The sequence below is a fragment of the Prosopis cineraria genome, unplaced genomic scaffold (genome assembly GCF_029017545.1).
Source record: "Prosopis cineraria cultivar Desert tree isolate PC_DT_omini unplaced genomic scaffold, ASM2901754v1 PC12, whole genome shotgun sequence".
Classification (NCBI taxonomy): domain Eukaryota; kingdom Viridiplantae; phylum Streptophyta; class Magnoliopsida; order Fabales; family Fabaceae; genus Prosopis; species Prosopis cineraria.
In genome coordinates this window covers 2,998,139-3,011,587 of record NW_026555343.1, presented here as the reverse complement: position 1 = coordinate 3,011,587, position 13,449 = coordinate 2,998,139, and the positions used below count along the sequence as shown (strand labels likewise).

Genomic DNA, 13,449 nt, shown 5'->3' with positions numbered 1-13,449 from the left:
TCAAAAGCATAAATTCATGAAGCATAATAGCACATATTTGAGAAATAATGCTTTTTAATGATTTTCATGTAAAAGAGAGTTTGTCACACAATCAAATAACATATACCCGAAGGTGATTAAAACTTAATTCATGATTATCATCATTAGGATTACAATATAGACAACCATATGCCCTTTCTCATTATATGCATGATCACACTTTTCTTATATCCTCCTTATTCCTCTAACATGAAATCATGGGTTATAGTATACTGGGATAGTCTATAATTCGAGACTTCCCCAGTCTAAACACTTGTGAGGGGATTATCGGCCAAGACTTACTTGACTCACTTGTGAAACACAGTTTTTCTCATTTTCTCACATTCTGGGGTGTCATTCTCCCTAAACTAACTTTGTTGTTAAATTAGTGGATACTAGTTAGGTTTGAATCACTCGTTAAACTAGTGAGATATTCTCTTATTGAATAAGAAGAACAATTAGTATATAAACAATCTGAATAAGCCATCAATTCAGATAGGAGCCCTACCACGTGAATTTAATTCTCTACTCCTCTTTCTAGGCGAACTCCCCTCTCAAGATCATATAATGCATATTCATGCAATAATTCTCAACTGACAATTTTCATAGAACTTCACACAACCAATTTCATTAAACTCTACCATTTTTCAAATCATTGAATCCTTACCATGCACATACTCGTAAAACCTCTTTAACAAGAAATCATTGTACTCACAAAACACATTTTCATTAAACTCCAAATCAAACAAATCATAACTCTATATTTATCATAATTATTGTACCTCACACATTCACAATCATTGAACTCCATAAATTTTAGAATCATCAAACTCCTATTAACTCAAATCATTAAACTCCAAAGAAATCACATCGTTGCACTTTATAACAATAAATCATTGAACTCCCAACAAATCTCAATATGAAAATTCACTAATAACATTTTTCAATAGATTGCATTTTTGTGCAAAAATCATCATAATGGAATTTCCAAGCAATTCATGCCACATTTACACTTAACTCAATTTCACATAATTCAATCATCACTTATAAATTAATAAACTAATTAACACACAAAAGTACAAGATAGAATTTTCCTAGTTACCTCAAACTTTTGAGAGGTCAAAGGTTTCACCTTTCAAATACTAACTCCCAAAGCTTCTAAGAAGCTAGAATGGTGCCAATAAGGTTGTTCTATAAGCAATCACAAGATAATTATTAATATTTACATTTGGGCTAATTTTCACTAATAATTTAACACTTCTTAATGCTCAAAATTCATTCTTGACTCATGTAAAAGTATTTATAAGATTTCTTAGCTTCCTTTAACCCTCATTAACATCATTAAGTTTTTTAACGATCATTAATGGGACCATATTGCCCTAACTAACACATTAATGAGACTTTTCAAACATTTAATATCCTTCAACTACCAATCATCATAACTCCATAAATATTAAGTTTCATTAACTCAATCTAGTCTTATTAACTCTATTTAAGTCAATGGGTTTGAACCCATAGTTTATATGAATCAAAAATTACTATTATCAACCCAACCCTAACTTCTACCATTAAGAAAATGGAAGAAGCGAGAAGGATTTAGGTGTAGGAAGCTTACCTTTGATATTTATGAGCTTTAAAAAACTCACAATATTCATATTCTCTAAGCCCTAGCACTTGTCTCCCATTGCTCTCTCGTATTCCTTTGTTCTTCTTCTCTTTTCTGCTTTATTTAGTGAACTTATGATTGTAGAAATGTAAACATGCATTGTGATGCATGGTACAGAGAGCATCTCTTAGGTATGTTGCTACATATATGCCGCCACGCCTTATCCACAAGTCACGGCACGTGGTATATAATCTTCCATTTCATAATTTCTTTTTCTTTCATTCTCGGGTGACCCAATTCTCCTTCAAACCTAAATTTAGGGCTAAAATTAAAACCAAACATGCTCGTTAAGTCTTTCTAGCCACATACCTCGCTAATACACTTAATTAGTCTAATTAAGCTTAATTAATATGGTTTAAAATCGAGGATGTTACACATATCAATGCTATGATTGCAATCTTCAACTTCATTTACAGGTGGTTTACTTTTATTTCATTCCTCCCCTTTTTTGCCTTCAACTTCTTTAGCTATTCACGGATGCCATCAATCTCTACCTTATAACCACCTATATTATTTTTATCACTCCCTAAAAATAAGGTGTGACTGGCATGGAATATAAGAACAAAACCCATATTTTGAAAAGCCTCAACTTAAGAAACTCTAATTTTTAGATCATAAAGATATTTGACAACTAATTAAACCATTTTTAATGCGAATAATAAGAATAAAAGATTTAATATTTTTGTAAAAAAATTTGACAGAAACTTTCTTAAAGATAGGGGCCCCCTAAAATTTTACAATAACATTTTTACACAAAATAACAATTAGGAGCTTAGTTCTTGACGGCAACCCAACAATAAAAATAATCAAATGAGGATCATAACTATAGTTTATATGAAGCATCTAATCATATTTTCAAAACGTAATACATAAATTGCTTAAATTACATTAAAGAAGGTGTTTACAAAATAAATATTCGCCTAGCTCAGCAAAAAGTTCCTCAATCAGTAGGACCATAATATCATCTACATTATCTGTGATCAAACCAAATACTTTCCAATGAATAATATTCCAACCGTAAAATTTTACGAGGTTAAAATGAATAATTTATAATAGTTATGGAAATTAAAGACAAAATGATTCAATATAATAAAATTAGTACATTTAGAATTAAAAAAATTTCAATACAACTTCAATATCATGAACCTTTAATGATAAAGTAGCTCCAACATTTAATCTTGACAAGTCAAATAGATTAAATAAATAAGTAAAAATAATAACATTTGTCAATTAAAAACCCTTAGAATGTGAAATCATTAATTAATTTAAAAATTCATATTTTTGGAGGATTTATCAAAACAATTTACAAATGTACACACATAATCCACGAGGGTAAATAACTAAATGCGACTTATGCCACGAAAACAAATGTAAACACATAGTTTATAAGGGTAAGTAACTAGATGCGGTCGAAACCACAAAACAGATATGGACACAATCCACGAAAGTAACTAACCAGATGTGGTCAAAGCCACGAAATAGATGTAAATACGAGACTCACGAATAACAGATGCGAGAACATAGATCATAAAAATCAAACTATCTAGTCATTGACAAAGGCACGCTAAAGGCTAACGAAGTTGTTGTTAGTAACCAGTGTTCTGTATAAAAGTCTCCTTCAAATCCATTTTCAAACATGCGAGAAAATTATTGCTTTCAAAATAAAATTTTCTCTTCTCAATGTCAAATGTGCATGAACTGTTTAAAACATCAATCCTTTTAAATATGAAAATTTACAACTAATGTTTCATAAATTTCTTCACCAATTTTCGTGATTGTCTTTATTGAATAAATGAGTACTAGAATTTATAAAAGTATTTTTGTCAATCTTATAAGTATATATTATGGCAACTTCAAGAGCTAACAAAATTTAATTAACAACAATAATAAGTGCTAGAGTAACATATGTTAATAACTGTAAATTGTTGAAAATAATATTTGATAAAAAAAAATTTGCAAATGAATAAATCAATTAGGACATTATTCACTTACTTGTAGGCTCTCTAAGTGTATAATTTACTTTCAAACTAGTTTTCAAGTGACAATGCTTGACCTTTTAAATTCCTATTACCTAAGTAACACTATCATTATTCATTTATAAACTTCAATCTAAAATTTTCAAGAAATAGCCCCAACAAATCTTATCTTTCACTTTTCTTAGACATTGAATCAACATTTCTTAAACATTTCAAAGACTATAAATAGCAAATTGGCTTTTACATTACCAATTAAAATACTCTTTCTAAATATCTCTATTTCTAATTCCAACTTCTTTTCAATAATAACTATACCATAGTCACTAATTTCTTAAATCAATCCAATTTATACTTTTGATCAATCAATCCCTTCAATACTGTATATATATACATGTCACACTTTACAACCCAAATATATAGCCCAAATTAACTCAGATGAGTAAAATAGGTAAATCCTAACTTCAATAGTTTTCAAATATTACATCAAATGTCCAACTAGTTACACATTACTTCCATAATCGTCAAATTTGTTTGTAATGCTCAAGTTAAACTCAAAATAACTTCACAATCAAAATTCTTCACAAAACTCCAGTTAAATCCATGAATAATTAACACCCAAGCCAAGTATATCCTTATAAGAGTTAATGAAATTTAAGAAAATTCATATCCAAACAAAACTCTTTCTAATAGACATATCATCAAACATCCCAAAGATATTTTAAGAATGAATATAAATAACGATTTGATTCTTGAATTACTAACTCAAATATTTTTCCCAATAACTCCTAAATTCTACTTTAACTTTTATCATCAAGAATAAAGGTCTCCCATATTGTTTAATTAATAATGAGATAACTATCACAATTATTTGCCACCTTAAATCCAGAATCTCCCTTTTTAAACATTCTATCAAACTTCCAGCTTCTATTAAATAGAGTAATTTCCTTCTAATGATGGTTTATGTAGTCAACAATATAATTACCATGCATATCAAAATGTTATATAACAAGACTACCTCTTAGTCATGTTATCAAACACCTTATGGACATTAAACTTCAAACTATTATTAAGCTTTTTCTTATCCAATTCCATTTTCAAAAATTTTCTAACACAAATATATAAATTAATCAACTTCCCAAGTTCTATTCGTTCAACAGAGACATAAATCTTAACTTAAAAATTTAATCTTCCCCTCCATGTTATTCATGCCAGCAGAGAAAGGAAAGAATAAATCACAATCTCACCTATTTAAAAACACACACATAAGAACAAACAAGGAGGAGGGAGAGGGTTGGATGCACTTGATGCAAGAGTAGATGATGAATGAAAGACCCAATAATAGAGATAGAAGAAGAGCCGTGGTAAAGAACAAAGGATAGGGGAAAAATCTAGACCTACTTGCACAACTACATAGACGGAGGAACGCAATCGACGTGGTAAGGAGATAAGAATAGAGCTTGGATGCTATCGTTTATAGTTGGAGAAGGCAGGAGCTTGAAGATAAATGGACTCACAGACTCAAAATAAACATAGAGGAGGGAAAATGGAAGAGAAAAAACCTAATTCTAGCGCACCTATGGTCTCCAGCGACTGACGGAAAGCACTATAGAGAAGAGATTGATGAAGGCGTAGAAGTATAGTTTGGAGCTCCTTGTTGGCGACATCAGCAGTGTAGACGATGAACGACGAGCTACTTGAGTCATGCTCGAAAGGACACTGTCCTTAAGAACTATTTTGATATATTAGGACGACGGACTAGCAGTTCCCTAAGATTAAACAAGCACTTCCTGTGAAGCAAAGAACCAGAATAGCAAAAACTAAAAATGAACTTAGATGAACAAAACAGCAGAAGCAAGAGGGAGGAGAGAATTGCCACGAAGATGGAGATATGAACATTAGCTCATAATCACTAGATTAAGGCTTTAGTTACACTCTCATAAATCACATTTAAACACTTGTCTAGAAACATTGAGGGGTTAAGCAAATGTAAAACACATTTAAGCTCTTGTTTAGAAATGTTGGGGAGACAAATACGTTTAGAAAATTAATCTAGTTAATAGTTAAAAATGTTCGTGGTTTAATTTCAAACTCTAGATAGTCAAAAATTGAGATTTTCTGGTAAGCAAAAAATAATTATTTATTTTGTAAAAATAATATGATAAAAGAAACCCATTACCTTTGAACTCGGGCGTAAGGGGGGCGAATTGATGGATTTCAACTATGATTTTCCTGAGTTATCCTGTCTCATGTGCGTGAGCCTACTTCTCCTCCAAGCCTATTTTATTAGCCTACTTTATTCTTTAGTATTTATATACTAGTAGAGTCCTTCATTTAATCAATGTAGGACTTTTGACACTCACACAACACTCCCTCCCTCTCACTCTCCTTGCTCCTCCTTTCTCTCGATCCTTCTAATACTCCAGGCTAAAGAAGAAAAAAATGGATTGATGCCTGTGTACGAATTTGATCTCTGATCCTTTTGTTTTTCATTTATTTTTTTAACCAGGGACAAAATGGTAATTTTTCATAAATGAAGTAAAAGTAATAATATTAACTTAGACACCATCAAGATTTGAACACAATAACTCTTGAACAAGAACCAAGAAAAATTCCACCAAACCACCAACACATCTTATTATTTTTCCCTTAATAATTAATAAAATACAATAAATTTATCTTATTATTTATTCTAACTTCATAACTATATTTTGGGTTATTACGATTTCTTCATCTCAATCTGCATTCTCTTCTTCTAACCTTTCAAGATGACTCAGTAGCTCATTAATGACTACTTTTGATCTTTGCCCAATATCATCATCATGCCATGAGAAGAAGCCCTATTCCCCTCCCTGTCACAACATGCAACTCGCGATAAAGTCCAGTTGATACCAAATTGAAAGAATTGAAATCAAATAACCTAGATACATTTATATATATTTGGTGATAATAGTGACACTTATAGTACCTTTACCCTTGATTGCCCTTTATTCATGACGTCTACCTTAGAGCCATGGTGCTGTAGTGACACAACCTTTGCTCACTATCATATTCGACATCATCATCGCCCTATTTATGCCCTAAAAAAGTCATCCTTCTTTGACTATTTCCTGAAAAGGATGAAGAAGAACTCACTATTGAGTTTGCTTGTAAAGCCATGAACCCTCCACACCTCCGAGCTTGTTGAAGTTGTCCTCTTTTTCCTTGGCGAGTTATGGATTTAGCTAGTGTTCGTAGGTAAGGTATTGGAGGGAGAATTTGTTAAAATAATTAATGTAGCAATTGCCTAAACCCTCCACCTCATTAACTATCATCCACGTATCCAAGAGAATGGGCCCCACAACTAGGTTTAACGAACATTTGCCTTGATTTAATGTTAAGGCAACAAGTTCTCAGAATAAAATACTTGAGGGGCAAGAATGCTATGCGAAAAATGTTAGGATGTTGAGTATTCCTAAAAAAAAAACATCAAGGATAAAAATGGACCTTTACCCTATTTATAATAGAAACTTCATAAATAATATTTAAAATCCATTTATTTATACCAAAACATTTGTTCATTTGTATAGTCTATATGATTTTTATGAGTTACTTAAATGAAATTTACAACAAAAACTCTATAAATAACATTTAAAATCTATTTACTTACAATAAACATCTATATATTTCACATAATCCATATGGTTTACCCTACTAAAGAAAAGAAAATTTACAAGTTATTTATATGAAATTTACAACAGAACATTCGCAAATAACCATCGAAGTCCATTTCTTTTTGACAAAAGGGTCCATTTATTTTATAATTAAAAGGACAATTCCATCTTTTTATTGAAAAATTTAATTGTGCAGGCCTAGAAAATTATTTTTGATTCTATTGAGTTTTTAATGCAAATATGTTGGTTTTGGAGGTTTGTAATGCAAGTAGGAGTATTCTAACTTAGTAAAATTCCTAATATTTCTTGTTTCGTTAAACGCAAGATCTTATTGAAGTCAAATTTGGAAAACTCACAATCCACTTTGTGAATTGTCTGTGAATATTAAGCACCTAAGAGAGGAAGGAACTTTCATTTGTCATAAAAAAGAGAAATTCTCTAATTTAATATTCCAAAATTGACAGCGTACACTCTCTATTACATTCACCAATGTATTTTATTGAATAGTGAACCCTACAATGAAACTCTCACTCTACTTCATTTCTTATCTCATTTGGACTGATTGTGTAAGAACCTAAACTCACACTGTTACACTACACTTCATAGAAAATTAAAGAATGGGAACAAAATAATAATAATTATAATAATAAAACTCACAAATATTTCTAAGGCCAAAAAAATAGAGAGAAATAAGATCAACGGTGACAGTTTGGTCCTAACACTTGGGAAGATCGGAAGGTGGAGGAGGCAGCTTATGATTGCGTTGCTTCCCGTCTTGCACAATCCAAGCCATCTTCAAACCCCAACTCGTATGAACTTCAAGGTGGCAGTGCATGAACCACACACCTACAATGCAAGTGTTCAGATTCAATTTAATTTAATCGTAATTGATTTAAATTAATCATATATGATTTACGGGTAATTTCGGGATAATTTACTCCAAATTTTGTATGTAGTAGTCAGACTCACCAGGATTGTCTGCAAGAAATCGCAGAGCAACCCAACCTCCGGAAGGTACACCCGCAGTGTTCCTCTCGATCGGGTCAACCAGATTGAATTTCTTCGGGTCATTTCTCGGGTCGAAGTTCCCGTTTCCTTGACCCACGATGAAGAAGTTGAACCCGTGAAGGTGAAGCGGGTGGCTCTCTGCTCCGATGATGCTCGTATCTTGTAGAACCAACTCAACACTTGTGTTGTACGGCAAAACCACCACCTTTGTCCCGCTCGTCGCCATGATGTTACTTGGTGGGGTTCCTGTGTAGTTGAATTTAAACGGTGGATTCGTCGGAAAATCAGTCGTGAATACCCCTTTGGCTTTGTTGAAGAAGTGGGCTTGAAGCAAGGCCGTGCTTGGCATCACGAACGAAATGTTGTTAATCGAAGCTGCTACTCTTACGTTGGTATTATTGGGTCCCTGGCAATTCTGGTTCTTCGAGCAAGGCAAAATCCCCAATCCCACGGTGAAGAAGAAGCGTCTGTCAACAGTTTTTGGTACTTTTGCTGGGAATTTCGCACTGTTCAAGCTTCGGACTTTTTTGTTGAATTTCATTGCGAAGACGGTGTCGTTGAATTTAGGAAGTACCGGTTTGAGCAGAGGAAGCTTAGTGTTGGGTTTTGAGAGTGAAGCTTTGGTCTTGTACTCGAGTAAGCCCGTGGTGGTGGTGTTGTCGAAGGCGGCTGGACCGGTGGCGTAAGGCCTGGCGGCGATGACGAAGGACGCGTTTGGATGTCTAGATTTGGCAGTGAGAAGGACGTTGGTGGTTTGGCCTGGCGTGATTAACAAAATGTTGGTCTTGAAAGGCTTCACGTACACAGCATCAGCTTCCACCACAGTGAGTGTGTGGTTCGCTATGCTGAAGAACATCTCATCATTCAGTGCAGCATTTATCAGACGTAACAGGTAAGTTTTCCCAGGCTTCACCTTCAGCTTAAACGTATCTGCATCATCATCACGCAAATTTATTACTCTTATTCACAGATAGAGACCCACTGGTTATCTTGTGTTCTTACCTTTTGCCGAGCAGTTGTAGAGAGGACCTGGGAGGCCATTAATGGTGTGAGCATCAGATATATTAGGAGCTGAACCTGTTTGCATTGCCTGGTTGATCACAGTCTCTGTGTCTGCTTTCCACCAGTCCCCTGTAAATACGTAGAGTCGATTCGCAGGTTAAATAGAAGTTCAGTTAGTAATTGGGATAGAGTCTGAGGGCTTCGAAAAATAAATACCCAATACGATGGGGACTTCCTTGAAAGGATGAGGGAAAGGGTAAGAGTCGTGTCTTTTGGGAAGAATGACAATGGGACCATAAAGTGTCGCTCTTAGCCATGAAATATGAGCATGCCACCACAATGTGCCCCTTTGGCCTGTCACAGTGAAGTTGTATAGATATGATTGCCCTGTTTGGATTGGGCACTGTGTGATATATGCAGGCCCATCTGCCCATCCACTCTTCAATTGCCGAACTCCGTGCCTGAAAATTTGACGATCCAAGTGTTCGACAGAGTTATGATTCAATCATTTACAGTGATTCAATGTGAGATTCTGCTGTAGAATTAGTACCAATGGATGGAGACATTGTACTGAACATGGTTCACCACTTTAATGACGAGCCTATCTCCTTCTCTTGCTACGATTCTTGGCCCAGGGAATTGCCCATTGACAGTCACAATGCTCTTTGTCTGGCAAAGCCTTGTGACGTTTTGCAATTTGATCTGCAGAATAGAAGATAATAATTTAGCTGAGGAAACAAAAAAATAAAAGAGGTCTAAAAAATAACCATGCAGTGCACGTACGTTGAACTTGTAGTGTCTGGTTACTCTAGCATGCTTTGCCAGAGTCATATGAGGCAACATCCACATAGCACAGAAAACAAGGAAAGTGATCACCTTGAAGAAGCTGCTTGAGGGAAGATAAGCAGAAGCAAAACCCATGCTTCCTTTTCTCTTCTGAATCTTCTTGTTGTGAAGTACTTACAGTGAAAGATTCTGGATGAAGAAAAGAGAGGAAAGTGAGGGAGCTTATATAGCAGGAAAAGGAAAAGGTGGGTTTGGATAATTAGGTGGTTGAAAATGAGACATTGCAGACTGGGAATGTTTTCAGCAACTAATCCCATGTTTGATCCAACTCACGTTAGCTTTGTATCTGGCAAGGTTTAGAGTAGAGAGGAATGAAGAGTAATGTTGAAGCCTTATTATATTCCTTGGACTAAATAAGTCAGATGCAAAGCATCAAAGTGTTGAGGGTAGTTTAGTGATTTCAGCACAAGAGTTTATTGAGTGGGAATGTTGATGAGAGGGAGAGAAAAGGATGGATTATCACAGAGGAGTTGCGAGGTAAGCCTCAGCCTCCAACCGTTAAGACTTGATAATCAAGGCAAATAAGGAAGGGGAGAAAAAGGGATCATGTTTTACAACCACATCGTTTTGTTAGCTGTGTCGGTTGTTGATTTTTTGAATGCCCAACAGCTTTTGATGTTACTGTCTGGTTTTAGGAAACTCTCACTTCTATTCTATTGGTTTCATCAACGTAGATCCATTAATTTGCATCACTTGAAAATTTTAGTTTGATTTCTTTGATCAAGTCTGCCATTTTTCCCTTCATGATAAATAGATGGCCAATTCATAAGAGCTGGAGTGGTTACCTACCTATTGAATAGATTGCGTCGGCATCAAATATATTCTTTTTATAATTTCATATCCTCGCCCCAATTAAAGTTATTGTAACGCTTTCGTTGGATTCGTTAAAAATAGGTTCATTAAGCTTGTTAAAAATAAAAATATTAAAATCGGAAACTTATATCTTTGTGAATAAATTTTAGGGAGAATGATGGTAGAGTTTTAGAAGATCAAATTAATAACAGTTATGTATCTAACAATTTTTTTTTATATAGAAAAATGAGTTGAAATATTGATTTAAACAATTGTGATAAAAAATCTTAATTATATAATGAAAGTTATATTTAGAAGTTAAATCACTTATTTATGATTGAAACTTCTAAATTTATAATTAGTTAAATCAGTATTTGTAATTTATTTTTTTAAATTTTATTAGAGATTTAACTATCATTAATTAATTCTTTTGAGACTTATCTATCACTCTTTCAAAATTTTATGAAAATAAATAAAAATGATATTTAATAAAACTCTCTCTCTCTCTCTCTCTCTCTCTCTCTCTCTCTCTTCTCTCTCTCTCTCTCTCTCTCTCTCTCTCTCTCTCTCTCTCTCTCTACTTGAAGAGGTTAAGTTGGGCTTAGAAATGTTCGAGCCCAACTAGTTTTATTTACTTTTATTTTTTAAATGATTTTTAATTCCTTTTTTGAAAAAAAAAAAATCCCCAAAACTTGACTAATTGTGCGAAGGGGAATATGTGTGATGCATGGTTAGATTTGATTACAGGTTTAATCTCACCTAAAGCTGGTTTTTTTTTTTTTAAATCTCAGCTAAAGTAATTTATAAAGATAGGGCTGCAAGAAAGTTAATTAATAGAGGAAAACTAATATCGACGTGGCAAAGCAAGTTGAATTGTATAATTCAGGATTCAGTTTGATGTCATGATGTAGGACTTGTTTAAGCCTGCACCGTTTAATCCAAGCTCGCCATGAGTTAGCTCGTCAACTTATAAGCCAGTCCTAAATCTAATTTAAATCCTAGTTGGTTAAAAAAAAAAATCTAATTAAATCCTAAATGGCACAAATCACAGACGGTCCCTCTTCCTCCGTCCTTTTAGGCAGGCTTCTCCTTTGCCAGCACGTCGTTATATAAATATTATTAATTTAAGTAACTAAGTATTACGTATATGATAAATTATATAGAATTCTTTTAGCCAAATAAATTATCTAGAACTAGATGGCATTGAATGTTAAGATTGAAGAGAGGATAGAAAATTTTGTTTTGCCTACATTAGAGAATCTTAAAAATGATGTGTTATTTTAAATGATTTAATTTAAAAATTCGAAGAAAAGAAAGACTAATTTGTATATATAAACAGTATAAACATTCCGTTTTTATTAATAAAAAAGTAATATTATCTCCATACTAAATTATAATATATTTTGATAAAAATAAAATTTTATTAATTATATTTTTTAAATATTATCATTCTCATTATATTTTCTTTTTTAATATTCTTTCACAAAGATAATATTAAATAAAGAGAATTTTTAAAATTTTATATATTTTTAAAAAATAAAATTATAAAATATATTTAATGAGTTTTATTGACATATATAATTTTATTTAAAAATATCTTATAAATTAGAATTAAAGGAGTATTAATTAAGAAAAAATTTTAACCAATTAAAAAATCTATTTTATAATATATCACATATAATGGGTATATTATATGTAAAAGGTACATTATATATATATATATATATATATTCTAAAGGATAGGGTTTGTTTTTTTAACCCTATCATATACACACACAAAGGAGGTGGGGCCCCCCTCACCACTAATGTGGTTCCGCCCCTAATTCTCATTATATTTCGGGGCAATGCCATATATACGGAAGGATTTGAGAAGAGTCTGAGTTTTTAATGATGTAATTTTCTCTTTCTTCATTTTTATATGATTAACTTTTTCTACCCACACCCATCAACCCACTACCCATCAAGAGCTATCTCACAGTTAGGGGTAAAAGTAGGTTAAATTAAATTGAACTTTAGTTAAATAGGTCTGAGCTTGTGTGATAAATTTAAAGACCAAAACTTAATCTGAAATTTATATAAAGCTTTTTTTATGGTTCAAGCTTGAGCCTACCTAAAACCTGATATAACTTAAAAACTTATTTAAAAACCTACTTAAAAGTAAGCCTTTTAAATAGACTCACATTTTATTTTTAAATATATCAAATATACTTTAGGACTAGTAATATAAATATATAACATAATTTATCAATTATAATATATAATAATTAAAAGTACTTATCAACTATAATACAATACGATAATAAAGTAATAATATTAAAATTAATATATAAGTCCAATATAATTAAAAACATAAATAAAATTAAAAAAATAGATTAATTAAAAATCAAATGGTGAAATTGATTTATGTGTGTGTATATATATGTAAATAGGCCAGCCTGTTATGCTTGTTGGTTATGCCTTGAAAAATTAGGTTTGGCTTATTTACCTAAAT

The 13,449-nt window shown here is 32.5% G+C and overlaps 1 protein-coding gene across 1 annotated transcript; it reads right to left on the bottom strand.

The window, feature by feature from the left end:
• Positions 1-7,787: 7,787 nt before the first annotated feature.
• Positions 7,788-10,285, bottom strand: LOC129287836 (laccase-17-like). Its single transcript, XM_054924084.1, has 6 exons — positions 10,104-10,285; positions 9,871-10,022; positions 9,537-9,781; positions 9,321-9,449; positions 8,280-9,248; positions 7,788-8,156 (listed from the first exon to the last, which is right to left on the bottom strand). Exons 1-6 carry the CDS (start codon positions 10,239-10,241, stop codon positions 8,026-8,028), a joined length of 1,764 nt encoding a protein of 587 aa, XP_054780059.1. The 5' UTR covers positions 10,242-10,285; the 3' UTR covers positions 7,788-8,025.
• Between the last annotated feature and the right edge of the window lie 3,164 nt (positions 10,286-13,449).